Genomic DNA, 26,088 nt, shown 5'->3' with positions numbered 1-26,088 from the left:
AAATTGTGTTTTAAAAAAATGTATTGCATTTATGTAGATTTTCACTTTTTAGTTACCCTGACGAAAATAGGTACGCTGCCGAAAACTGGTACGTTACCCAGTCCGCACCAATTTTTAAAAACATTTGACTTTTTACAACGCTTGGCCACGTTCAAACGGCAAAGATATCACATATTACTTTCATGCATCATACATTCGCAACGACTTTCAAAGGCAATCACCAGCGAAGGAAAATCGCACCGATTTAGTGCGTTGACGTTGAGCTCACAAAACCGGTTTTTGATCTGCGGGTCACGAAAGCGAAACGTCACCCGCCCGTGCCCGATAATTCGTGTCGTCCGGCGCATCCGTGGCCCCGGATAATCGAGCATTTTTCAGTTGATGTCCATAAAACGAGCAAAAATGATGTTTTTCGTGTGAAGATTTCGGAATTTCTGCTGCTCCATCTCGTCTCGACCGCGCTCCTTGGCCACCCCACTGCAACGCGCGTCTACAAATAAACGAAGGCCGTTTCGGTGATGCTCTGGTGACGATCGCACTATATACGGGCTTGTGTGTGTGTGTGGGACGGGAGGGAAATTCTTGCTCCCTGCGACCGCCAACAGTGTGCGTTTCGGTCTCGCGTCGGGAAAATGTGAAATAGGCCGTAGTGCGTAGGACTTCCGTTTTGCGGAACACACATCACACAGGAAGCGGGAGTATTATAAGGAGTGCGTCACAGTGTGTGCGTGTGTGTACGGATGTGAAAGAATTGGCGCAGTGCAATCCGTGTGCCAGTGGTACAGGATGTTGTTCCGTGCAGCTCCCGAACTCCTTCCGAGCGAGCGCATCGTCAACGAGAGGGGGAGCACACGAGTGCTGCTGTGTGGTGCGGTGCTTTTGGGGAGAAAGGTAGTTTCCGGCCGCCTAGTGGCCACCCAGTGCTGTTGGTCAGTGTAGGCCAGCCCGTGGGTAGTACCAGACCTGAATCTGAAAACTCTTCTGCCCTTTCCGTGTGGGATTTGGTGGAGAAAAACTAAGCAATCAAAGTAACCTAAGAAAATACCGTACCGCCGTGGGAGCATTGCTGGCAGAAAGACTCGTTTTCAGTGGAGATTTTACGATTTTACTACGACGAAGGCTGTTGTAGGTAGGTCCGCTGCTTGTTCTGTATTTTCACATTTTTTTTCTAATTTTACCCTATTTTTATTGCAGATGAAATTCCATCCTAATGGTTGTTGCTTGAGCACCATTTCCGGTAAGTACGCAAAGCGCTGCACTCATTAGGGAGGATAGTTCACTAGAAGCTAGTGTAAAAAGTAAAGATCACTATTTCAATAATGAAGAATATTGAAATGGGAAACCATTATGTCAACGAGTAGGTAATATTGTACTACATTCCACAATGCTGCTACAAGCTTTAAATTACGGATTTGGAGAAAATGTGAGCTTCAATTTACGAGATAGGAATGTAAAGGGCTAAGTCCCTGAAAAGCACGTCATCTCATAAGAAAGGGTATAAACAATGAGGTATGAAAGGGTATGAAAATGAGGTGAACATATTTAATCTCATAGTGGCCATGTTCTATAAGTCTTTTAGTGGGCTGACTCGTAAAACGAAAGTTCAGTAAAAGTTCGATTTGTTGCGATGGAAAATATGTGCTTCGCGTATTAATGAAAAAGGCATTCCAGCCATAATTGGAAAGTGATTGAATTTAGTGACTTTTTATTATTTTACGATGCTTGATTAGAGTAATACAGATATCTTAATTCTTCTATTGGATGGGACCATGTTGTTGGATGGAAATAAGTTGGAAAATGATCTGACATTCTTACACGATCATGTCACGCTCTCAAAGATATGTCTGTAAATGATACGATCATCAATTTCCTTTTTTAGGGTTTTAGTGATTTCTGCATTCATTCTTCAAGGGTGGATGAGTTTAGTTGCAATATTCAGGACACGCCGAAGCTTCTATATAGAGTGCTTGTATGCTCTTATTATTATTTTTATTTGACACCTAGCTATCGGTGACTCATTGATTACCCGCAGCTGGATAGTCAGTTGTTCAAAGAGTCCTTGTATTTTGATTCAGAAGGCACGCTTTATCTTACAGTAAATCAAACAGTGCTGGCATTTATTTGCTCTTCTTACTTACTACGCGATCACACCAGCTTTGCTTACGGGCGAAATAGATTTAATTGTACACTACGAAACCAGATAATGAATCCTTGTACTATGGAAGGAAGATCCAGATAAACATCATATCATGTTAGGCATGTATAGGATGCAGTGCGTCTACAATTGGCCTTTCTGAACGGGTTTGCAAGTACTGAACGTCGCAGGCTCATTGCGTTTGTAGCCACTTCTAAATATAACAGCTACAAATTTTCCGAAAATTCGCACTGTAACTGGATTTTTCACAACTTCATCTTTATAAAACCATGGTTTGGGCTGTTAGAGATTTATCTACGCTGCTTCTGAAGTGTATTGCAAAATGATCTATGCTTGCCAAATCGTAGGTAAGATTGGAACACTTCCTTTACGTGTTGAAATAAGTCTCACAGAACAACTAGAATTCTAATTATTAGCATCAATTGATTATGTTATTAGTATCGAAATGTTTCAACCTTACGTTGATGAATGATATTAATTAATTAGCACGAATGAAATAGCATTCGAATGTGAACACGCATGAGACAGTACGGTGACCCATGGGCAGGCGAATCGGTTCCTGCAAGGCCTTACTTCGATCATATCCCGTTCGGTATGTGTTTCTCTTGTACCGGCTATGTGTAAAATAGGGAAAATCCAACGAGAGAAGTATTTCAAAAAGAAAATTGTACCCCAAATCAGTTAGTATTTCAACTAAAGTGATAAAAGAGCACGCATGATGAATAACTCAAAACGGTTTTTGAAGAAAGCTCGTTTTGGTTTCTTAAGTTCAATGTTTCAAATCAAAAATGTAACTTATGAACTCAGGCATTAAACAAACACTGAAACATCAACTTGCAATTAAATGGACGCATTGTAGAACATTTCATTACGTCCGTTGTTTAAATAATATGTATGGAATTTAAGACACAGCGATCAAAAAGCTTAAGAATAAAGGGCTTTTAAGTAATTACAATTGAATAAGCTCTTTTTATCATGTTTGTTTGCTTGTTGCTAGTTTAACTTGATATAAACAAGATTTGAACAGCGGCATTTTAAAGCACACAAACACCGCCCCCGTATTTAAATATCGCTCTGTTTAGGCTTTGAGATGTTCAGGGAAGATGATACACGGCAACTGTAATTGGGTGAATCACTAAATACGTTTAGAAATGCATCATGTTACGATTATGTCACTGAGACGACACCAACGGTAGAATAATGAATGTATGGATCCCCAGTTTTTTCTTTATACTGCTGGCACTAATCCAAACCAGTTTTCTGCGCCAACGTAAAAAGTAATCGCAGCAAAAGCATACCCTCTCCCACTGCCGATCACAAAAATACGCCCCCACCAGTGATGCCACACAGAAGAGGCTGCCGGAAAACAGGGATGGAAAAATACGCTAATGGACCAGCAGAATCATTGGATGCTCGAGGGTCAAATGATGGTGAACGAGGGACACAAAGTGTGCAAGAAAACTCCTCCACTATTAGCCTTGCCGGCCGATCCTTGGGCGTCTTAGTTTGTTTCGTTTCCTTTCTCAAGCTTTTGTGTACTGCTTTTTATTTTCTCTTGATTACTTCACCACCATAAAGACGCCATGTTGGGCAACATAACACAGTTGGGGAGTTCTGTTATGTTCTCATTAATGGTGCTAATCTTTTTTAACAACACGATTTGCTGTTTATTACTGCTATATTTGTACAGTTCCCGTTACATGCGACATGTTTTCAGAAGAGTTTTGTTGTCATTGATTTTATAAAATAATTTATTTATTCTCTTCGCTAACATTATACTGTTGTTGATGAACTTTTTCGGATTATACATTCCCCAATTGATTGAGATCTTGAAAATGGATTATTGTGTTCTCTCGTTGTGCCGTTGCTCCGTACAAAAAATCTGGTCCGTTTTATGCTGGCAATGCTGGTACCAATGTCTGAAATGGGATGAGTAATGCAGGCTGTCACAATCGTCTTTATATGTTTTTTTTATTCCTTCAATGAACTGTTCCCAGCAATTCTCTCTTCGATCGTCTATTCATGATCTTCATTTCGAGAAATTGCTCTTCAACAATTGATTATTATTGTAATTAGAATGAAGTATGTTGAATGTCCTTTTGCCTATAGGAATAGATTGTTCTATACTAAATTATATCGGATTGCACTTTACTTGTTGCCCTCTCCATCTATATACCATATGCAACCATACTGTGCTGAGATGTGAAAGATCGTCTTACGCTTACGTCTGATCGCGGCTGACTCATCGTCTGGGTCAGGATAAAACGCAGCGAAACACAACACAGCGCACTGGAAGAGTTAAAAATGCGCGCTTTCTTCAGCGTCTAGTTTTTTCTTCGTTAAACTTCCATTCGAGTATTGTAAAAAGTATGCAAAAAAGCAGCGATTGCCAGAGAGAGTAAATGAAATAGAAGCCAATATAAAAAGGGTGACCAGCAAATTCCACTTACGTTCCTTTTGCTCTCTCCTTTTTTTTTCTCTCTCTTTCTCTCTCTCCCTCTCTTTCTCTCTCTCCCTCTCTTTCTCTCTCTCTATCTATCTCTCTATCGCTTCGGCTCTATCATCATTTTGGTTCACGGTGTTTGAGAGTTTCACTGATTGTATTGCAGATCCAACGTACGGTGTATTTTTGTGAGAGTTGTGTTGGTAGTAATCATATAAAAGGGGTAGTTCCTGTTGATTGTACGCGGTAGGAATGTTGTAAGGAGGAAACAAAAACGAACGATTGTAATCAAATACAGTGCCGCACAGGATTTGACTACAGTGTCGAATCGTGTGGGAATAACAGCTCATTCTCATTTCATCTTGAAAGAGCGTGTGTATGTGTGTGAGGGCGGTGGCAACGCTGATCGGATGCGATTTTATCGGATGAGATTTATATGGGATTTGACAGATAACGTCGGACGTGCGATTTCGTCGTCCGACGTTATCTGTCAAATGCCATATTAAAATTTGACAGGCCGTGTGATAAAATCGCATGCGAAAAAGCGTTGCCACAGCCCTGAGAAAGCGAGAGAAAAAAATGTGTGTGAGCAAGGGCGAAAATGGTAGATACTATTGAGGTCAGTGTTGGGCAACTAATGAGCTAAAAAAGTGTTTTTTATATGACGTTCGTGTGTGTTGGTTCTGGTTTCGAGATTATTTACGATCGGAAACCTTCCTATGCAACTGTTTTGTTGATACATAAGCAGATCAATCCACAGCCTTTGTTTCAACAGTATTTGAATTGATATTGTTGCTAAATTTCATTTAAAAGGGTTATATATTCTACATCCGATTCAGTTCCGTTCAGTTCAGCTCAGAAAAACATCTCGCAAGCAATGTAAAATGTATTATTATTATTTTTTTTTACTTTTAATATTATTATTATTATTATTATTATTCTTATTAGTCTTGTTAGCATTATTATTAATATTTTTATATTATTTTTATTGTTATTATTATTATTATTATTATTATTATTTTTATTATTATTATTATTATTATTATTTTTATTATTTTTATTATTATTCTGAATTAATTAATTAATATCAACCAATCTATCGTAAGCCTACATAACATCATTACAGGGGGTTCCAAGTCAGTTTCGAATGTGAAAATTGTTGTTCACCGCTTGCAACAGTTAATCCACGTCAATCTTATATTTCATTTCCATCAAAATAATTTTTAATCTCATCAGCATAATTTTCAACTCGCCTCAAGCTGGATTGAGCTTGACAGTTCTTTGTGATGTGTTGAAAATCATGCGTAAAAAGTGAAATTTTATTATGAAGCTAATACACCATTTAAAAGCTGTTGAAAAACATATTGGTTGCGGTGCATAATTATGTACACATTCGAAAATGACTTCGAAATTGCTGTATGTTTATAAAAATAAAATAAATATAGAGCAACAAAACCAATCGCAATTAAACTGTCATAATAACACATTTATAACAGTTGGGTCATTGGCTCCGGGATATATTGATCTTGACTCGATATGTAGAAGTGCTCTTGTTCTTAGTGTCCTGCAACGTGCCTTTAAGTTATTTTTTTCTATAATGAACAGGGCGTGAAAAAAAAACCACACAAAAGTTTTGATTTACAAATAGGCACCGCGCAGAACATCCTCCTGTGTTGCAGGGGTTTGAAAATGTTGTTGACATTGGAAATTTACTCGGAAAATCCTGTATTCACCGCATGCAAGATGTTTTTCAACAGCTGTCACCTATTGTATTTGGATCACAATAAAATTTCAATTCTTCCACATGATTTTCAACACATCACAAAGAACTGTCAATAGCAGCTCAGATCAATGGCTTGTTGAAAATCATGTGCATAAACCAAACAATTCTTGTGATGCAAATACAGCATTTGACAGCTGATGAAAAACATTCTGCCAGCAGTGTAAAATGCTGTTTGCATTGGAATTTGACTCGAAACCCTGTGTAGCGCCTACACATGGTATTAAATACATGGTATTTATGAAAAATACATGATGAAAGGCGCTTCATCTTGAATTCAATTTATAATTTTTCTACTGTACATGATTAAATGTACTCATTTATATTAAATAGTTTTTTTAATTAACAGTTTGATGATCACTGATTTATACAGGCGGTCCCCGAGATACACGGTACCTCTTATACGCGGATTCGGAGATACGCGGTTTTCTAAATTTGACAATACTTTGAGCAAATTGTACTGATTTGACACATCAATTGCAAATTGCCAAATAATTTCCGTTTTGATCGAATGTTAAAAACTATTTCAAAAGGTTTAAATCTGTTATATTCAGTCAGAATCATATCAAATAATTCATAAAGTGAATAAAACTGCCTCCTACTTGCAAAATTACACGAAAATTAGTGATATTTTAGCTGGAAATCACGAGATTCGACTTACGCGGAAATTCGAGATACGCGGTATTTTGCAGCCGTTTTCGGTCCCCATTAACCGTGTATCTCGGGGACCGCCTGTACACGGGTGCTGACAGGGTTTTTCAACTCAATTTACAATGTCAACAATATTTTTTATTGTTTTGCACGGAGATGTTTTTCAACAGCTGTCAAATGTTGTATTTGCATCACAATATTTGTTTTAGCTCTTCCACATGATTTTCAACACGCCACAGACTGAACTGGGTCTGTCAGTTCTTTGTGTTGTGTTGATAATCATGTGAAGGAACTGACAATTGATAGTAATCCATGTACAATGTGTGACAGTTGTTGAAAAAAAACACTTCTTGCGGGCGATGAATTATGGTGTGGTGTGCACATTCGATAGGGATTTTAAAACCCCTGTATTACCACATTTTACGGACGAAAAACATTTTTTTTTTTTTGTTTTTCTGTGACTTCAACCTAAAAGTCCGAAGTTCAGTGCAGTTTGAAAGTGCTGTTGCAGCGACGTGTGCTGAGACTGCAAGAGGACAAATAACGGTGACTTCATCGGGAGTGCTAGCTGCAAACAGTTTTCTTTCGTCAGCGCGCGGAACTGTGTGTTTGACACGCACAGTCATCATCGGGCCATCTCATGCGCACTCACATCAACACGTACGCCCCCGTCTGTGTATATGTGGGTATGTGTTGCTTGCGTACGTGCGTGCACATGGAGAATGATGCTCTCCCACAATGCTCATCATCACCATCCGGTGTGCCCCAACAGTCGATCCTAGCAGCCATGGAAACGCCCACACACACACAAACCTCTCACGGTATGTGCGTGTGTGTGTGCGTACGTGTTGGACACTCTCAAGAGGCGCTTCTCGCTCGCTCTCGATGGGTGCTGAATTCGACACCCGATGATTGACCGTGCGGCTCCATCGAAGCGACAAACGCGTGGGGAGGAGGGAAACATGTCGCTCTCCCCCGCGTGGCAGGATTTTCTGGCATGTTAGCAGGACAAAAAATCACTTACCACACACCAACGCACACACACACACATCCTCTTGCACAGTGTTCATGCTGAGTGGAGTCTTTGGCACAGCAGGGCAACGCGGCCGCCTGCGAAGTGTTGCTTGCTGCGTTGTTTTAATTTCTTTCTTAATGCTTCATTGGAGGGAGCAGGCACACGCGTACAAAGCGCACGTCACCCAGAGCACGTAAAGAGTGAGCAAAAGGACATAATTATTGGTGCAAAAATAGAACACTGACACGTATGGGGCAGTACAACCGAGAAAGCGAGAGTAAGTGTGCGCCCGTACTAGAATGAGAAGAATTGTATCATTTTTTTGTTTTCAAATCAAATATTGAACTGCTCTCGCCCGCTGCATGGCTTTGTTGTCTATATGTTTAAGTATCCGTAGACCGTAAATGTAATAAAACTTTGATGGCATTTTTTTTGTAATTCTAGTGAACTTTAGCTTCGCTTATTTCCTTTCTCTTGTACTACCGCCACAACACACAAAAGTCGAGGCCTTTTTGCGGAGGAACTCGTTTCTCAAGCTATGGTTTAAAGGTGAAAGGATGGTACTGCGCTGCACTGCGCACTGGTGACTGTTTTATTACACGATCATGCCATTTCTTTCGAGAGAAATTCAATCTTATTCGATCATTGTTTTGCGAAAATAAAATAACACAACGATCGGATAAAAGAGTTTTCTAAAAAAAAAACTGCTTTCAACAAGCACTATAACTCATCATTCAATACATGTGTATTGGCTGGTTATGTTGTCGCCCGCATGATCATTAGGTGTCCACGTGGGCTGCTAGCAAATCAATCAACACTGCAATATTGTTTCTCGCATTCACCCGGCCTGGTGTGTCTCATTAAAAGCGATAAAAACGGCGCATTCTCTTCGCATCGTCGCATCACGACGTCGCAAGGGAAAGCTCTAGAGTAGTGATGGGTGAGGTTAGCAAAAATCCGGAGTCGACTCCGATCCGACTTCGATAAATTCGGGATCGACTCCGGAAGGTAGGTCCGCCTTGCATTATCCGGAGTCGTTCGGAATCGCCTGGAGTCGCGCGGAGTCGTTCGTAGTTGTCAGGAGTTGCTCGGAGTCATTCGGAACCTGAGTCGTCCGAAGTCGTTTGGAGCTGTCCGAAGTCGTCCGGAGTCGTCCGAAGTCATCCAGAGTCGTCTGGAGTCGGAGTCGTCCATAATCGACCTTCGAAACCAAGGTCTATATACGAAGTTCCTCCTAACGACTCCAGACGACTCCGACTCCGAACGACTCCGGACAGCTCCGGACGACTGCGACCAACTCCGGACGACACTGAACCACTCTGATTCCGAACGACTCCTGACGACTCCGAACGACTCCGACCAACTCCGAACAACTCCGAACGGCTCCGGACGACTCCAGGCGGCTCCGGATGACTCCAGGCGGTTCCATTTTGCTGGAATCTCACTAATAATAGTCGGAGTCGGATCGGAGTCAAGGGTGCGTTCCGGAGAGCACCTCACTACTCTAGAGTTCGAGTGGGTGTAGTGTTTCATTTTGTACTGCTGCGATAAACTCATACCCCATGCAGCAGCAACACGATACTGTCTTTGCCCTTTCTCTCTGTGGGTACTCAATGTGTTCATAATCATGGAGGGGATTGGAAACGTTTGTAGCCACTGGAAAACTTGTTTCCGAACCTGTTTTGCGGCGCTTTTTAAGCGGGAAGAATCGGAAAGCTTTGAACTAAAGCTTTGCTTGACTTACAAAGCTCTCCAGTTCATTGTAGGATGCTAAAATGGAAGAAGTAAAACGGAAATGGCATGAAAAGTATAGATTTATATCCATCATTTTCTTCAGAATTTGTGGCAAAATGGGCTAGGGAGAATCTCAAGAAACCTCAAACACATTTGTACATTGAAAATCATGACCTAATTCGGCTGCATATCGCAAATATTCATTCCTCTAGCTTTCTTTTTCATTTATTTTAATAATTTACTGACTTCTTCTTGATCCTCTTACCTCGCTTCAAACGGATCTTACGTCGATTAAGCAAAGCTGCTGTCCATCGCCTTCCCTTTCGTGTGCTTTGGCTTTCTTTCTTTTTTCTCCTCTATCTGTCCCAGCATCGTTTCCCACCATGGTCCCTCGCTCTTTTTCTCTCTCTCTCTCTCGCTGATGAAGCCCTTCGGTGCCGAGTTTTCTCGACAAAAGCAGCCCCAGCCAGCAGAAAGAATGGTGTCGATTGTTTTATTTTCTCTTTTCCGCCGCGTTTTCGGGACTGCAGCCGCCGCCGCCGCCATGTGAGAAGCCCGGCCGGCGCGCGCGATGGCTGTTTTCCTACGGGTTTTCCATGTGTAAATCTGATCCGCTGCTGTCTCTCTCTCTCGCTCTCTTTCCTCTTTTTCTGATTACCGTTAGAAGGTAGGGTGACCCTCACCCTTTCCGGCATCTTCCGGGCAGTCGTCGGAAGGGAGGAGGGCTCCCTTTTTTGGTACGCAACGGAAGTTGCTGTCCAAAAATTGACGATAGCTTGGCTCGCCGCCTGCCTGTTGCATGTGCCTGAAAGTGAATACTTAATAAACCAGAGAAAGCCTCCACACACGAAGTTTGGAAGTTCAGTTCAATTACTTTATTTTTTTCACTACACTGTGTTCTGATCGTATATAAAGTCCCCACAAAGTACAATTGTTGTGTCGATGGAAAATCTGTGTTATAAGGAGAGAACGAGAGCGCGTGTAATGAGCTGGCGAGAGAGTGAAGCATTACTCAGAACGTGGTGTAAAAGCAGGTAAGGGGGGGGGGGAAGGGTTTTACACGTTTGGCAGATGGCTCATGAAAGATCAGCAAACAGCAGCCAACGAGCGGAGAGTTTACAAGGGAGACAGAGTACTAAGTAGTTACGAAAGCTGTTTTACATTTTTACATCTGGCAGTTTCATGTTGTTTTAGTCTGTTTGCTTCGTGTTTTTATTGTTTATTTTGTTTGACAGTAACTTACACAAAGTATGGTTTACTTATGTTGTAAAATGTACTGATAGATATTAATAGTAAAATAGAAATAGACGATGTAATGCTATACTTACTTGGAATGTGAAATTTTACAATATTGAACAAAAAAACGGAAAAGGGTTATTTGTTTTAAATTTTTAAATTCGCATTGTCGCAGCGCCGAGGTGGCGACATCTATGTTAGTTTGCAATTTGTGTTAGTTTTTATTCCATATTTTTTTATAAATGCATCCTAAATTTATCAAAGTGCTATCAAAGCGAACAAAAAAATATTTGAATATAAAATTTTAAAAATAATCGTAAAAAAAAGTTTACTTACTCAATGTTTTTCATGGTAAGAATAAAACTAAACGATTCATTAATATTTGACAAAAATAGGAAAATATAGGCATATCATAACAATAAACTCTTAATGGAATCAACAAATGAATGAATCAATATGGACAAAATAACATGTGATAGTGAATATAATGATCAACGGATAATTATTTCGCTTAATTCTACGCGTTTAAGAAACTAGTTATTCTATATTCTATATATTCTATAACTATATTATTCTTTGACTTACAGTTTTTTACCTCTTCGTCTTGCTTTTATTAATATTTTAATCTTTAAACTTTTAATTCAAAATACAGTATAAGAAGATTGCAATTACAATAACGGTTTGAAATACGACCTCTTTTTCTGAAAAAAGACTTTATCGTACCGTACAAAATGATTAATTATTATTATAATGTCATGTTCGGTATAATTTTACATTTGTTTTATTTGTTGGAGGCAACCACGTAGCTCGAATATTGGCGTGTGTGGAAATTTGAGGTTATCAGTGAAATTATAGCAAATGTCTTTTAATTTTACTTGACGTGTGTGTGTGTGTGTGTGTGTGTGTGTGTGTGTGTGTGTGTGTGTGTGTGTGTGTGTGTGTGTGTGTGTGTGTGTGTGTGTGTGTGTGTGTGTGTGTGTGTGTGTGTGTGTGTGTGTGTGTGTGTGTGTGTGTGTGTGTGTGTGTGTGTGTGTGTGTGTGTGTGTGTGTGTGTGTGTGTGTGTGTGTGTGTGTGTGTGTGTGTGTGTGTGTGTGTGTGTGTGTGTGTGTGTGTGTGTGTGTGTGTGTGTGTGTGTGTGTGTGTGTGTGTGTGTGTGTGTGTGTGTGTGTGTGTGTGTGTGTGTGTGTGTGTGTGTGTGTGTGTGTGTGTGTGTGTGTGTGTGTGTGTGTGTGTGTGTGTGTGTGTGTGTGTGTGTGTGTGTGTGTGTGTGTGTGTGTGTGTGTGTGTGTGTGTGTGTGTGTGTGTGTGTGTGTGTGTGTGTGTGTGTGTGAAAGGTGCTACAGAAACAAGAAGTGCAACTTTTAGAAACAATTTAATGCAGTTTTAACCACCAGCGAACAAAGCTTCGCTGCCACATTCCAATTTAAAGGTTCAGAAGGTACTATGAAAACGCTCGTACCACGCGCTCGGGCCAACCCAAGGGTCTTCAGGTTCCCCGGCAGGATCATCAATGCCATAAAACTGGGAACGAGTTTTGGTGCCAGGGCCGCCGTGTGCCGAAGTGTGCGAAGGAACTTCGTCAGCCAGCAGAGCGACCCCGGCCGCGGCCCCTTCCCCACAGATGATCTTTGCTGCCCCGAACCGGAGGGTTCACCAACCAAATGGCTTCAATAGATATAGGGGCATGTTGCGGTTTACCTTACGGCACCACAACACGGTTCATGCTCGCTCTCTCTCCTTTCTCCCTTTTCCACTCATTAGCTCATGGCCGCCACGTTCGGGTTTGCCCCGAAGCGGACCGCTTCGTGTTCCGCTGCTTGCGTAATGGCAAAAGGATAATACCGCTTCCCCATCCGGCCTCCCCGGTTTAGCTAGGAGTCCGTCTCTGTGTGTACGCTCTCACACACGTCACATTTGATTAGGGAAGGATACGTGTGAGTGTTACAGCAGCGCCATTCCATACATTCCCCTTTCTATTTCCTCTCGCCTAGTGAAAAACTTGCCACTTGTCGCTGAAGCTTTGCTGGTTCGCTCGGGGTTGTTTAGATGAGCGATCGAACAGCAGCAGTAGCAGCCGCTGCCTTCCCTTTTAGGCCCGAAATGTGGCCAACAAAAGAGCAAATCGATACGAACGAAACTTATCCTCCCTCCCCCCTCTCCCACGAAGAGGGTTGGGGTGGCTTTGGGAGTGTGTAAACCACCACCACCCTCCCCCAAGGTACAGGGCAGAGATCGACACACGGCAACGTTTCATCATCGTCAGTACAGGAGAAGAAAAAAAAATACTATGACCAACACAATTGCCTTTCCCATCATGCCGGTGTGTGCGTGAGCTCTCTGTGGCGAGCGAATTTGGGGAGCACGGAACAACCACAGAGAGAAAGAGAGAGAGCACGCGAGTGTGTAAAAATGCTCCCACGAAGGGAGGCACGATTGATGAACGTTAGAGGTCTCCACACACATCTAGGGCAGATAGCGGAGAGAGAAGGGTGTCTGTGTGGTGGTGAGCTTGCAATGGGGATTTCATTCGCCACACACAATCACTCTCCCTCTCTCTCTTTTTGTCTCTCAATATTTGCAAAGTATGCCGTACGTCGCGAAGCAACCAGCTAGCCAGCAGCTCTCTCTACCTAAAACTCGTCCGTCTGTGTAGTGTGCACGTTCGCGATTCAGTAGTAGTTGTACCGCACGTCAGGGAACAGAGAAACAGACATTGCAGCAGCAGCAGCAGCAGCAGCACGAGAGCTCACCAGCAGCATCAGCAGTAGCAACTAGCAGCAGCAGCAGCAGCAACAACAACAACAGTACGACCGTCCTCTACGTCAACGGTGTATTACGAACCACCACTGGGCAGTACGAGGATTCAACGCGCGCGGTGCCTATCGATCATCTCTCGGATATTTGGGGACGTTGTTGCCCGGTGAGCGCGATGCCTGACCTGACCTTCGGTGGCTTGGGTTTTTTAGTTGTTGGGTTGCCTAAAACGAATACACCTACACAGGCCAAAGATCGATGTGGGAAAAGCGGGTTCTGTTGTTGGTTGGCTCGGAGAAGATCTTTTTTTAAACGAGCCAACACCATGGGCCGGGAATTGAACTGGATGTTGAAGTACTTTGGTGTTGATGTATTTGGTTCTGGTGTGAGACACACTGCAGCAGCAGGGTCACAGACCATAGTGCTGTGGTTGAAAAGGGAAGGACCCATTCCTTGGAGACTACTAATTGATAAGGGGAATGTGATATGGAGGACTTGAGGAGCGAAAAGGAAGGACAAGGATTGTGTGTTCTTCCTTTTAAAAGCCTCCAGTGTGAGAATCGAAAACCTCCCAACGCAAGTATTAATGAAGAATATCGATCAGCAATCACAGGCACGTGTCGGTTGGTGAGGTGCACACACACACACACACACACACACACACACACACACACACACACACACACACACACACACACACACATAACTCATAACATAAAGTTTTAATGCTTTCTGCTTGAATTTGCAAGGCCCCTGTGCCTTATGGAGATCCAGTTCCTGGACGAAACAGGTCTTTAAACGTTATTGAATAAGTTTTTCCATAAATTGTATATGGTCCTACATTTGCCTCTAGTACTACTACTGCCTATACGCTGAAGGGGTGGCAATATACATATCAGCCTCATAGATGATAAGGCGCGGAGAAATGCCAGCTCAACGAAGACGAGAAACCGATGAGAAACACAGACCCCCAGAGTGTGTGATGGCCCATCCGTGATGTTTGTCTGCCGAACATGCATACATATGTGTATATAGTGAAAGTGAGAAAATGAATGGGCGCTTTTTCTTGCATGGGCGCACGGTCGAAAGAAGATGATTTTGCTTTGAGCGTGTGTGTGTGTTTAATTTAATATAAAACAGTACAGATTGTAATATATTGTTTGTTACTATCAGGATTCTAACTTGCTTTACTTTCTGTATCATTTTCAGCTTCTGTGAATGCGTAAAATCACCCATAGACGGAACTGTTTGCCCCTAACTCAAAGTGATTCGTATCGAGCATCTTGTGGTGGTGCTTTTAAAACTGGCTGTTCAAAGAGACAGAAAAAGTAGTGCAATTGTGTGACACATTGTTTTGTTTTTAGTGCACGGTCAGAACGCAAGAAGGTTTTTCGGTGTCGTGATTCAAACGCGTCGTTGAACATTCCGCGGAGCATGGCATAAAAATGCTTCCCGCTTCAACCGGTGGCCACCAAGCTTCTATTATTTATTTTATCATTTCCCCGCACGAGCGACGACGCCTACCGCCACCGCCCAAATACGCTGCTGATTACCGCCGCCGGTTGCGATCGCGATCGAGCAGCACCACCACCACCGAGTGTGTGGTAGGCCATCGGCACCAGTACGAAGGAAAGCTTCCGCAAAGCAGAGCGTCCATTAAGCGCCGTTTTGAAACTGTCCGTAAGCCGACGGCTGTAAAAAGAACATCCTTTTGGAACTTCTACCACTGCTACCAGTACCCCAGGTTCTTCCCAGGTGTCGGGGGCACGGCGAACTGCAACGCAGCATGCTGAAACCGTTAAAAGACTTGCTTACCTATTTGCAAAGAAATGCTAACAGTTCCAATATATTCGGGTAAGCATTGTGTGATGATGGGGCGGAAGATGAGACCAATGGATACTAACGTGAAGTTTGCTCTTGGTTTTAGGTTAACAACACCAACAGCAGCATCCACTACAGCAGCCGCCAGCACGACGATGATGGGTCCAAACGAAGCTCCTAGGATGGAGGAAACGATTATTGTGAGCGAGGAGCTGTCCGTGGTGGAGGACGGTGGCGATCCGCTGTACGATCCGCTCGCACTGGACGACTGCCCCGGGGCGGACGTCGTGAACGTATCCGGCACGAGCGTTGGCAGCGACGCAGACGACGACGGTGGTGTTGGCATCTCGCCCGACCAGTTCACGCTGGTCGATGTGAGCACGCTGAAGCCCAAAGAGCAGCAGGAAGCGGACGAGCCGGAAACGGAGGATGACGACGATGAGGAGCCGGCGACGGTGGTGGTACGCACAGTGGTTGAGGAAAAAGTGATGGCGGAAGAGGAGGAGCAGGAGCAAGGACCGATTGGCGGTTTGCTGAACGGTTCCACCAGCGCTGCCTTGGTGGTGGAGTTGGAAACGTCGGAAAGCAGTTCGATCGTTGAGGGAGATGAGGTGACGCCGGCTGGGGAGTGTGAACGATCGAGCCCGACCGTGCTGGATAAGTTTGCGTCCGTCGAGGATGTTATTAGGCTGTCGTCGTTGTCGTCGTCGTCTCCATCGCTGCTAGATGAGGCGGAAACGGCCGACGGTGAAACGATACAGCTGATCGACGATTACGTCGATGCGGTCGCTACCGTTCGGGAGGGTGGAAGCGAACGAACAGCGACAGTAGAAGCAGTGGCAGTAGCAGCAGCAGCAGCAGAGGTGGTCCAAACCACCGCCGAACAAATACAGGGCACGACGAATGGCGAAGAGGAGGAGGAGGCGAGCGACGGATCCGACTCCGGGTTGGGGTTGGAGCCGGCGCGCAGTGTGGCAGTTAATAGCAGTGGCAGCACTAGCAACAGTAGTAGCAGTAGTAGTAGTAGCAGCAACAATAGTCCACTGCAGCGACCACCACCAATTAAGAGCAGTTTGAAGCGACGCTCGGAACCACCGGTAGACGCTGGCCAGCGGGAGACGGAGGAAGGCGCTAGCAGCCAGAAACGGCCCAAGAAGGGCATCACCTTTGAAGGGGTGACGGTGTTTTACTTTCCTCGCATACAAGGCTTTGGCTGTGTGCCGTCCCAGGGTGGCTGTACACTGGGCATGGAGTTTCAGCACGTGCACTCACGGTAAGAGCGTAGCATTGGCATTTACCAAATCCTTTACTAAAACCTACCTTTTACTTTTCTGTTTTCCCTGTTTTTAGCCGTCTAACGCTGTCGGAACATTCCGCCGAACAGCGGAAGGTGCACCGGCAGCAGCTGCAGGAGCTCAACCCGCGCAGCTCGTCCAGCGAGGACACCAGCAGCGAGGAGGAGCCGAGCGAGAGCGGCTCGGAGGCGGAGAGCGAATCGTACGGCTTCCTGCAGCCGGTCTCGACGCGGCAGCGGCGCGCCCTACTCAAGGCGGCCGGCGTGCGCAAGATCGATCCGTCGGAAAAGGACGACTGCCGGGAGATACGGACCTCGCGGGAGGTGTGCGGCTGCACGTGCCGGGGCTTCTGCGATCCGCACCGGTGCGCCTGCAGCCTGGCCGGCATCAAGTGTCAGGTCGATCGGCCCAACTTTCCGTGCGGCTGCACGCACGAGGGTTGCGCGAACACGGCCGGCCGGGTCGAGTTTAATCCGGGGCGCGTGCGGACACACTTTTTGCACACGATCATGAAGCTGCGGATGGAAGGGGCAGGAGAGGGCAAAGCGGTGATGGAAGCGGCTGGTGGTAGCTCCGCTGCTGGCGGTGGTGGTGTGAGTGATGCAAATGCGGGTGGTGGTGTTGGTGGCTATGTGATAGGCGGTGAAAAGAATTGGTCCAACGGTCCGGTACGATTACCGCCCAGTAGTATGGTGGTGGGCTACGGGACGGACATGCCCGCGTCGACCGTTCCGGATATGGTCGATGGGACGGGGTCGAACCATCAAGTGCCGGGCATGCTGCCTCAGCATCTCCCGATGGTTCTGCTGGACGGTATGCACCACAGCGCTGCAGGCGTTCTTCAGCAGCAGCCTCAGCAGCATCATCTGTCTCATCAATCCTTACCACCGTACCCTAATCACCTTGGTGCAGATGATGGAATGCATCAAAACTATCCCTCAGCAACGTCGGACTCACTCAGCCTGCACTACGGCCCATACCGAGATTACTACGGCGGTATAGAGGGCGGCACGATAGGAGACGGTATACACCCGGCAGGTATGCCTCTTCATCATCATTATCATCATCTTCCCGCCACGACCAGTAGCAGCAGCAGCATCGAACCGTCGTCGTCGTCCACCGCACTGCACACGAACATGTATTACACCGACAGCTACGCTAGCTTCCAAGCACAAGCCGATTCAAGTACAGCGGCGACTCACATTGATCCTTACCGGCATAATCCGCTGGTAGTCGGGCCCTTACACCACCACGTACCGAGCAGCACGACGGCAGCCGTGTCGCGCCAGCACATGCTTACGACGGGTCACGACCGACCGACGGCCAGCACGTCGTACGTCGAGAGTCTAAGGCCCGACGGCGAGCCTGCGCCTCCTACGCTCAGCCTGCCCGAGAAGGGTTTGTTGCCGCAAGTGCCTCTACAAGCCGTCAACGGTAACGCGTCCCAGACGCCGACTGCCAGTTCGACGACCCTTGTTCCCTGCAGCGAACAGGCGACGTTGGATCAATCGTTTCGGTCAGATTCCGAGCACTGTGATCCGAACGTGACGGTCATTAGCGATGCCACCACGCTCAGCACAATCGATTCCAGTGGCGATGTGGTGACGCTCGTCATTCCGGACACTAGCCGGACCGACACGTGCGAGATCGTTGACGATGATGATGGTGATGGTGATGGTGATCGCCCGAAAGGAAGCAACTTAAACTGCCCGTCGAGCGACTTTATCGATCTGGAAACACCGCAGGCTGATAATGCGGAACGGCTCGAGGCCATCAACGATCTGCTGGCTAGCAGCCGGAATACGCTCAGCATCGTGCGACCTTCGATCGTGGCGGAGGAAGATGACGAGCTGCGGGACTTTCAACATCCGCCACCGGAACCGTCGGAGAGCGCAATCTGCTACGAGGACGATGACGACGTGGACGATGGCGGCGATGACGACGACAGTGACGACGTGATCCTGCGTGGTGGTGGTGGTGGTGGGCTTCGTGTGACAAGATCAGCGAAGGATCGCGATCCACCACCGAGAAGCTTTTACGGATCGGGTACGCTAACAAACGGTACCACTACCAGTAAAGCTGCCGAACAGCAGCAGCTGCATCAGAAACGGACGCGTTGCCCTACCGTTGGAGAGGAATGCAGTTCTTCCCACAAGCGGATGCTGCAAAATGGTTCCGCCGATGAGGAGGTTCCCTTCGTTTCTGCGTACACTGCAGACGACGTCCCGGCGGCAGCAGCAGTGGTATCGTCCAGTACGGCCAACCTGCTCGCTGCTGCCTCCGTCGGTTCGCTCTCCTCTGCGGCACTAGAACCTAGCGAGAATTTGTGTGAGATTATCAAAAACAGTATCGTGGAAACGGCTGTGTCACACTGAAAGGGGGTAGGGGGGAGATGTCGAAGACTCGAGAGAGGAAGTCGGTTTGTCCTTAAGCTTTGAGCCTGTGTTAATTACAATTTTCCTTTTGTTGCTCTTTTGTTTCCCATTTTTAACGTTCTGCTGATGGTGGTTCTGACTTTGAAATCACTGTTTCGTTCAAGGTGACATTATTGGGGGTAGAATGCAGCTTTCCCTCTTGTTACTTCGGTATCATATTTTATTGGTTACACATTCTTTTCTTCCATTTTCTTCGCGTAACGCCGTTTGGAGCGAACCACCGTTTTCGCACGGAACGAATCGCTATTGCGTTATTGTTTTGTGCTATATATCGAATCGTTTCTGATTTACTTGTACGGTTGTCCGTATTTCCAAAGATTCAACTGCGCATGTTACGCATGAGCGAGCACTCTTTTCTTTCTCTATTCTATAATCGTTCTATCCAACGGCAAGCAAAACACAAACGATCGAATATAAGGGCATCGTATTTATATACCGTTTGAACATAATAGAAGCTAATTTAATTTAAGATTCATCCGATCGTACTCTGCTGTAGCGAGAGAGAGAGAGAGAGAGAGAGAGAGAGAGAGAGAGAGAGAGAGAGAGAGAGAGAGAGAGAGAGAGAGAGCGAGAGCGAACGATCGCATTGAGCGCTAAATCGGAGGCAACGACTTAGAAAGAGCCCCATTAGCATGGAAGCAATGCGTTAAAATCGACACCTGAAGTAGGAATAATGTAGTGTCGATAGCAGGGGAGGTTTTGTGTAAATACCATTAATGTACGATGTACATATGTCAGCAGATTAGTCTAGTGAGGTTCAAAGAAATTTGTAAGTAGTAGCAAAACAAACCATTATTCCAGGTCAAAAAAGGGGGGGGGGGGGCAAAGTTATTATGCAAAAATCTCCAAAAAACTTACTTATACAGGCACACAGCAAATTTACGGTACGAGTACTACGAACCACTATATCGAGGGTCCACCATCCTACCAGTTGTTGATGCGGCCGCTGCCTTTATGTGCTTGAAGCAGAGCTGCTTAAGTGAAAAAGAGCCAAGCCCATTGTAAGCGCGTAGTGAAAGGGCCGCAGCCGAGCCTACACGTAACACGGAGGAACAAAACGTTACGCAGGAAACAAGATATCTTTAAAACAAAGGAAATTAAAATAAAAAAAATGGTATGAAAATCTTTTAAAATATGTCGACGGTGTGTGCTGGCAAGACATTTCAAGTGAAACATGAAAGAAAACTGCATCAAGATCCTTACGAAGATATGCGAAGTTACATTTTTTAATTTTTATGGCAAAAGAGGCCTCAAAGTATCAGAATGCGCTGTGATTCTAGTGCACGGCAATTCCATAAACACACTCCGAACGACTCCGGACGGCTCCGGGCGACTCCGGACGATTCCGGGCGTCTCCGGGCGACTCCGGACGACACCGGGCGTCTCCGGGCGTCTCCGGGCGACTCCAGGCCATTTCAGACGATTCCGAACGACTCCCGGACGACCGGATATTGCAGCGCGGACCTACCTCCAAAGTCGATTCCGAATTTATCGCAGTCGAATCGGAGTCGACTCCAGATTTTTGCCAACTTTATCCATCACTACTCCAGAAGCTCTAGAAGACAGCAACTGATGAAGAGCTAAACATGTTGTTTGGAGAAGAGTGACGAATCACAAGTTTGGGAGATTATTTGATGGATAGGAATATTATTAAAATCCTACCTTCCTGTGGATCAGGTCCAGGTTTTATATAATTTTTCTCTCCAGCAATGGAGAGTAGGAACCTGCGCAGATCCAGCAGAATAGCACGTTAGACACGTCATCACGTGTTGTGCAATCTGAGAGTGATTAAATGATGATAAATCATCAAAGGAAGGGCTCTTCTGTCTACCCTGCAACATTCTTCGGGAAAGTGTCAACATCCTGGGAGTCGGTGCATGATGAAATGAAGTCACCAAGAAGGACTCTCTAGTCTGCTACTCTTCAATATTTCTCTGCAGGGTGTTTTGTGAAGAGCTGATACTAAATTCTGGTGTACAACTCTATACTGGTATTTCCAATGTCTTTGCTTCGCAAATGACATCGACATGATCGGAAGGACAACTGCGGATGTGGCAAACAGAAAAAAAACTGGGACTGGGGACGCAAACTGACGAAGCCGCAATACTTGAATGCCGAAGCTTTAACCCGTGTTAGGATCCGTTTGTAGTTGACGACAACAACCACAGGATGATGGAGGAGTTCTGGTGACGTATTGTGGAGTGGAATCGTGCCTATTCATGACGATCTATTCAATCCTTGGAATACAGTCTACAGACTCTAGAAGCCTTCTTGGCGTGTTTGAATCGTGTATCCTCGGGACGGAATCTAGGAATCGGCGCAACACGGACTCTCTAAGGGACATTAATGTCCAACAGGAATTTAAAACCGCATTAGAAGAGTCTCTACTACCAGAAAACAGATATGAAACTACGAACGAGAGGTGGAACGCTCTAAAAACAAAAATAATAAACTGTGCAAGAAATATACTCCCACCACGTCGTGGCAACACCAAATCTGGCTGGTTCGACGATGAATGCAGACAAGTGACCGAACGTAAGAATACTGCATACCGAGCAATACAGCAACGGCATAGAACGCGGGCATGCGCAGAGGAATATTCACGGCTCAGACGCGAAGAGAAACGAGTTCACCGCTCCAAGAAGCATGCTTTGGAAGAGCAAAACATGCGGGAACTCGAACAAACCAGAGAGGCGTACGGACCGACACGAAAGTTTTACCAAGCGATAGCAGGTCACCGAAACAACGTTGTACCTAAGGTAACCTGCTGTCGCAACAAGGATGGAGATCTGGTCAGTAACCAGCCAGAGGTCCTCTCGCGGTGGGCTCAGTACTTTGATGAATTACTCAATGACCAGTTTAGCGAACAGCTAGAAGCGCCACTAGCAGATGGTGACATGCTACTGCCACCTAGCATAGAAGAAACATAAAAGGCTATCCGTCGGCTGAAAAATAACAAGGCACCCGGAACCGACGGAATTGCAGCCGAACTGGTCAAGAATGGAGGTGCACGACTAGAAAACGAGATTCATCAAATCTCTTACTGAGGTGTGGGATAGCGAATCGATGCCTTGTGATTGGAATCTCGGCATCATCTACCCAAATATACAAGAAGGGAGACAGGTTGGACTGCAACAACTACAGGGGTATTACGGTGTTGAATACCGCCTATAAAATATTCTCCCTGATCCTTCAGGATCGTCTTGTCCCGCACGTCGAAGGGATAGTCGGAAACTATCAAAGAGGATTCCGAAACGGAAAATCAACCACTGAGCAGATCTTCACCATGCGGCAGATCTTGGAGAAGATGGCTGAATACAGACACGACACATAACTATAAGTAAGTAAGTAAGTAAGTATCCTCAGGACGGTCTTGTTGAACCGCCCATTCTGACGGTGGTGTTTGTGTAGAGGATTAAAGACTCCTGTCTTACCAAGCAGTTGCTTCTAAGCGACAAGCAGTCCGGCATAAGGATCTGTATGTATATTGTGGGGGTAGATAAGGATGGAACCATGACATCATCCGTTCATCCGTGAGCTGGCCACTGAAAAAGAAGAAGAAGAATATTCCCCTAAAAAGCCTGCGCAAAACCAACATGATCATCACAGCTTTAGGTTGTTACGCCAATGCCTGGAAGTTTGATAGTTCGATGTATCTGTACTGTGACACTGGAAATTCTACATCGCTTCCTTTTCTTTCCCAACAAATCTGGAAAATATGCTCTTTTGGACTGCTGCTTCCGGTCAATTATTTTGTTCTCACTCATGATCACTGTTCGATCGCGTGATAAATTTCACAACTGACACTCTACCTCCCAAAACGAGGCAACACATACATGACGCTAAAGGTGACGCTAAACTGAATTATCAAACACCGTGAAATCGATTGACTGGGTCCAATCCAGGTGTAGTTATTTGTATGTGTTCCTTCTCCCCCTGATAAGCCACGCGAACCACACAGTTATTGAACAATAAATTACATCATTGTGCCGAATCGGGAAGCAAGATATATACCGGAAGATAAGATAATGACACGGGTGGCCATATCATCTCCCACACCTCGGACACCTCCCCCTGTTGCCGTGTTAGCCTTGTGGAGCACATCCTTGGAGCTTGCTCGTCACACGGTCCGTTGTGTACCGCCTTCTCGTAGCAAAACAGTGCATCGGCACATACCAACACCACCGCGCGCGGGTGTGTGTGTGTGTGTGTGAGCAGATAAAAGAGCACCCCTTCCCGCTGATCATCGAACACAATGGCACCACCCGTTTAAAAGGGTTAGTACCTTCGCGCCACTATCCGAACCGAGAACCGACGATTCTCGATACAAATTGCGCGGTATTTCCCACCCGAGCGAACAGTACACGACAGCGTAGAGTGTGGACGTGTGCGTCGCGAACGTCGTCTTCACGTCGCCAAAAACCAAAGCCAAGCAGGTTGCTCAAGCGAAGGCAGCGCATTGCACGCGAAACAGTCGAAAGTGAAAGTTTGCGTGCGTGTATTTCGGAAGAAGCGTTATCAGAGTGAAACAACGATGGCACCATTACGCTGGGCAATTGTTAGTGCCGGTACGATATCGCACGACTTTGCGTGTGCCGTGTCGACGCTGCCGGCGGCCGACCATCAGCTGGTGGCGGTCGGTGCCCGTGGGTTGGAAAATGCAAGAAAGTTTGCCGAACTGCACGGCATTCCCCGGTTCTACGAGGGCTACGAAGCGATCGCAAAGGATCCGGAGGTGGGTAAGTGAATCGTTCTAGTATGATCGTGAGAAGGATGAGAAGGAGCTCACGCAGCATTCACGGTCTCAAACGACGAAACCGCTGGCTCATCGTCGCTCTCGCACACGTGGGCAGATGATGATCGTGACATTATTCACAACCGATTTGGTCCGTTTTTCTTCCCCTTCCCTGTTAGATGTCGTGTACGTCGGCACGGTCAATAACGCACACTACGAGGTCAGCCGGATGATGTTGGAAGCCGGCAAGCACGTCCTTTGTGAGAAGCCTTTGTGTGTGAATCGCGGCCAGGCCCGGGCACTGCTCGACTTTGCCCGCGAACGGGGCCGGTTCTGTATGGAGGCGATCTGGTCACGGTTTTTCCCGAGCTACATCCACCTGCGCGAGCGTATCGGGCGCGGGGATTTGGGACGGATCGAGCGGGTCGAGGTACAGTTTGGCTTTCCGCTGACGCATGTGGAGCGCGTGCGGATGAAGAGTTTGGGCGGCGGGACGGTGCTGGATCTGGGCGTGTACACGATCCAGGTGGCGATGTGGGCTTTTCAGGCGGAACCGGTCAAGATCGAGGCGGCCGGCCAGCTGAACGACGAGGGCGTGGATGTGGGCATCACGGCCAAGCTACACTTCCCGCAGGGTGGGGTGGCAAACATACGGACGAGCGCGATTGACAAGCTGCCCAATACGGCCGTCATCATCGGCACGAAGGGTTCGATTACGGTGCGTGTGGGATGAAGCAGTAACCCCTTTGGAGGTGATGGTTTTTGATAATGGATTTCTACTTTTCCTCTTCTGCAGCTGCACGACTTTTGGTGCCCCACGGAGCTGACGGACGTGGACGGTACGGTGCGATCGTACCCGCTGCCGACGCCCAAGGTGGAATGTATTCTGCAAAACAGCGCAGGGCTGCGGTACGAGGCGGAGGAGACGCGCCGTCGCATCTTGGCGGGTGAGCTTGAGTCACCGTCCGTATCGCACCAGGACAGTCTGGCGATTGCCGGCGTGCAGGACGCGATCCGGAAGCAGATCGGGGTGGAAATGCCGGAAGACTACATCTACAAGAGCTAGGAGCTGATCTTGCGGAAGTGTTCTCGTTGTGTATGTACGTTTAGAATTTCTACAATTAAGGTACAAAGCGTTAATACAAAAGTCTCCCGTGGGAAGAATTCAAGCTACTCTTTCTTTCTTCTCGCTGAATTATTTACCATGTCATGGTTAGCTTATTCATAGTCTTTAAAGGATGTTTCACACTCTTTTCTCGATCATTGTTCTCGAGGAATGTACAGCAAGTTCTTGTTGTCTTCATCGTAACAAGTGTCTTCTGCCAGTGGTTTGACTTTCCACAAAGCTTGTGCGATAGTGAAAGATGTATTGATCGTGCATTGCTTGTTCTTGTTAGGGTTTTCCTCCATTGGATGTCTTTTTGGAGCATTCAGGGCTTTTGAAAAAGGTTCTAGAACATTTTCTCAACAGTTATATCAATCATAACCATAATCCAAATAATTTAGAATGTGTCCCTCCCATTTGTTGGGACAACGTCTCTTGATGACAATGACATTTAGGAAAAATTATGAAAAAATATTTTGTTATCTTAGGATGATTAGGATCGAAAAATGGGAATCTGTTAAATAACCTTAAAAAAGTGTCAAAAACCATTAAAACCATGTACCTTTAAACACATATCTTGGGCCTAAGATTGGTCTCCTAAGATGTACATCTCGTATGATAGATCTTCTTAACTTCTTAGAAATCTTCTTCTTCTTTGGCACAACAACCGCTGTCGGTCAAGGCCTGCCTGTACTCACTAGTGAAGTGAGCTTGACTTTCAGTGACTTATTGCTACCATAGCAGGATTATCAATCCTACCTACGTATGGGCGCACACGGTCTATTCGGGGCTTGAACCCATAACGGGCATGTTGTTAAGTCATACGAGTTGATGACTGTACCACCAGACCGGCCCGGACCGGACTTCTTAGAAATAGCTCTTTTATATTCGCCATAGTAATTATCTTTTCAATTTTTGAGGCATCACA

At 45.8% G+C, this 26,088-nt stretch overlaps 2 protein-coding genes across 4 annotated transcripts; both read left to right on the top strand.

Moving 5' to 3' along the window:
- The first annotated feature begins 361 nt into the window (after window positions 1-361).
- LOC120956342 (uncharacterized) lies at window positions 362-20,455 on the top strand. 3 transcript variants are annotated; one of them, XM_040377725.2, is made up of 5 exons: window positions 362-1,129; window positions 1,195-1,237; window positions 14,979-15,623; window positions 15,697-16,863; window positions 16,941-20,455. In XM_040377725.2, exons 3-5 carry the CDS (start codon window positions 15,556-15,558, stop codon window positions 19,258-19,260), a joined length of 3,555 nt encoding a protein of 1,184 aa, XP_040233659.2. In that variant the 5' UTR covers window positions 362-1,129; window positions 1,195-1,237; window positions 14,979-15,555; the 3' UTR covers window positions 19,261-20,455. The 3 variants fall into 3 exon arrangements, with proteins under 3 accessions (XP_040233659.2, XP_040233660.2, XP_040233661.2); XM_040377726.2 differs by having other exon boundaries at window positions 362-1,133; XM_040377727.2 differs by lacking the exons at window positions 362-1,129; window positions 1,195-1,237 and adding an exon at window positions 13,317-13,935.
- A 3,158-nt stretch (window positions 20,456-23,613) lies between these two features.
- On the top strand, window positions 23,614-25,224 carry LOC120958717 (trans-1,2-dihydrobenzene-1,2-diol dehydrogenase-like). The gene is made up of 3 exons (XM_040381692.2): window positions 23,614-24,059; window positions 24,235-24,773; window positions 24,852-25,224. Exons 1-3 carry the CDS (start codon window positions 23,855-23,857, stop codon window positions 25,119-25,121), a joined length of 1,014 nt encoding a protein of 337 aa, XP_040237626.1. The 5' UTR covers window positions 23,614-23,854; the 3' UTR covers window positions 25,122-25,224.
- The last annotated feature ends 864 nt before the right edge of the window (window positions 25,225-26,088 follow it).

Source organism: Anopheles coluzzii, chromosome 3 (assembly GCF_943734685.1).
Source record: "Anopheles coluzzii chromosome 3, AcolN3, whole genome shotgun sequence".
Lineage (NCBI taxonomy): Eukaryota > Metazoa > Arthropoda > Insecta > Diptera > Culicidae > Anopheles > Anopheles coluzzii.
Note: the sequence above shows the minus strand (reverse complement) of the source record. Positions and strands in the feature narration are given on the sequence as shown.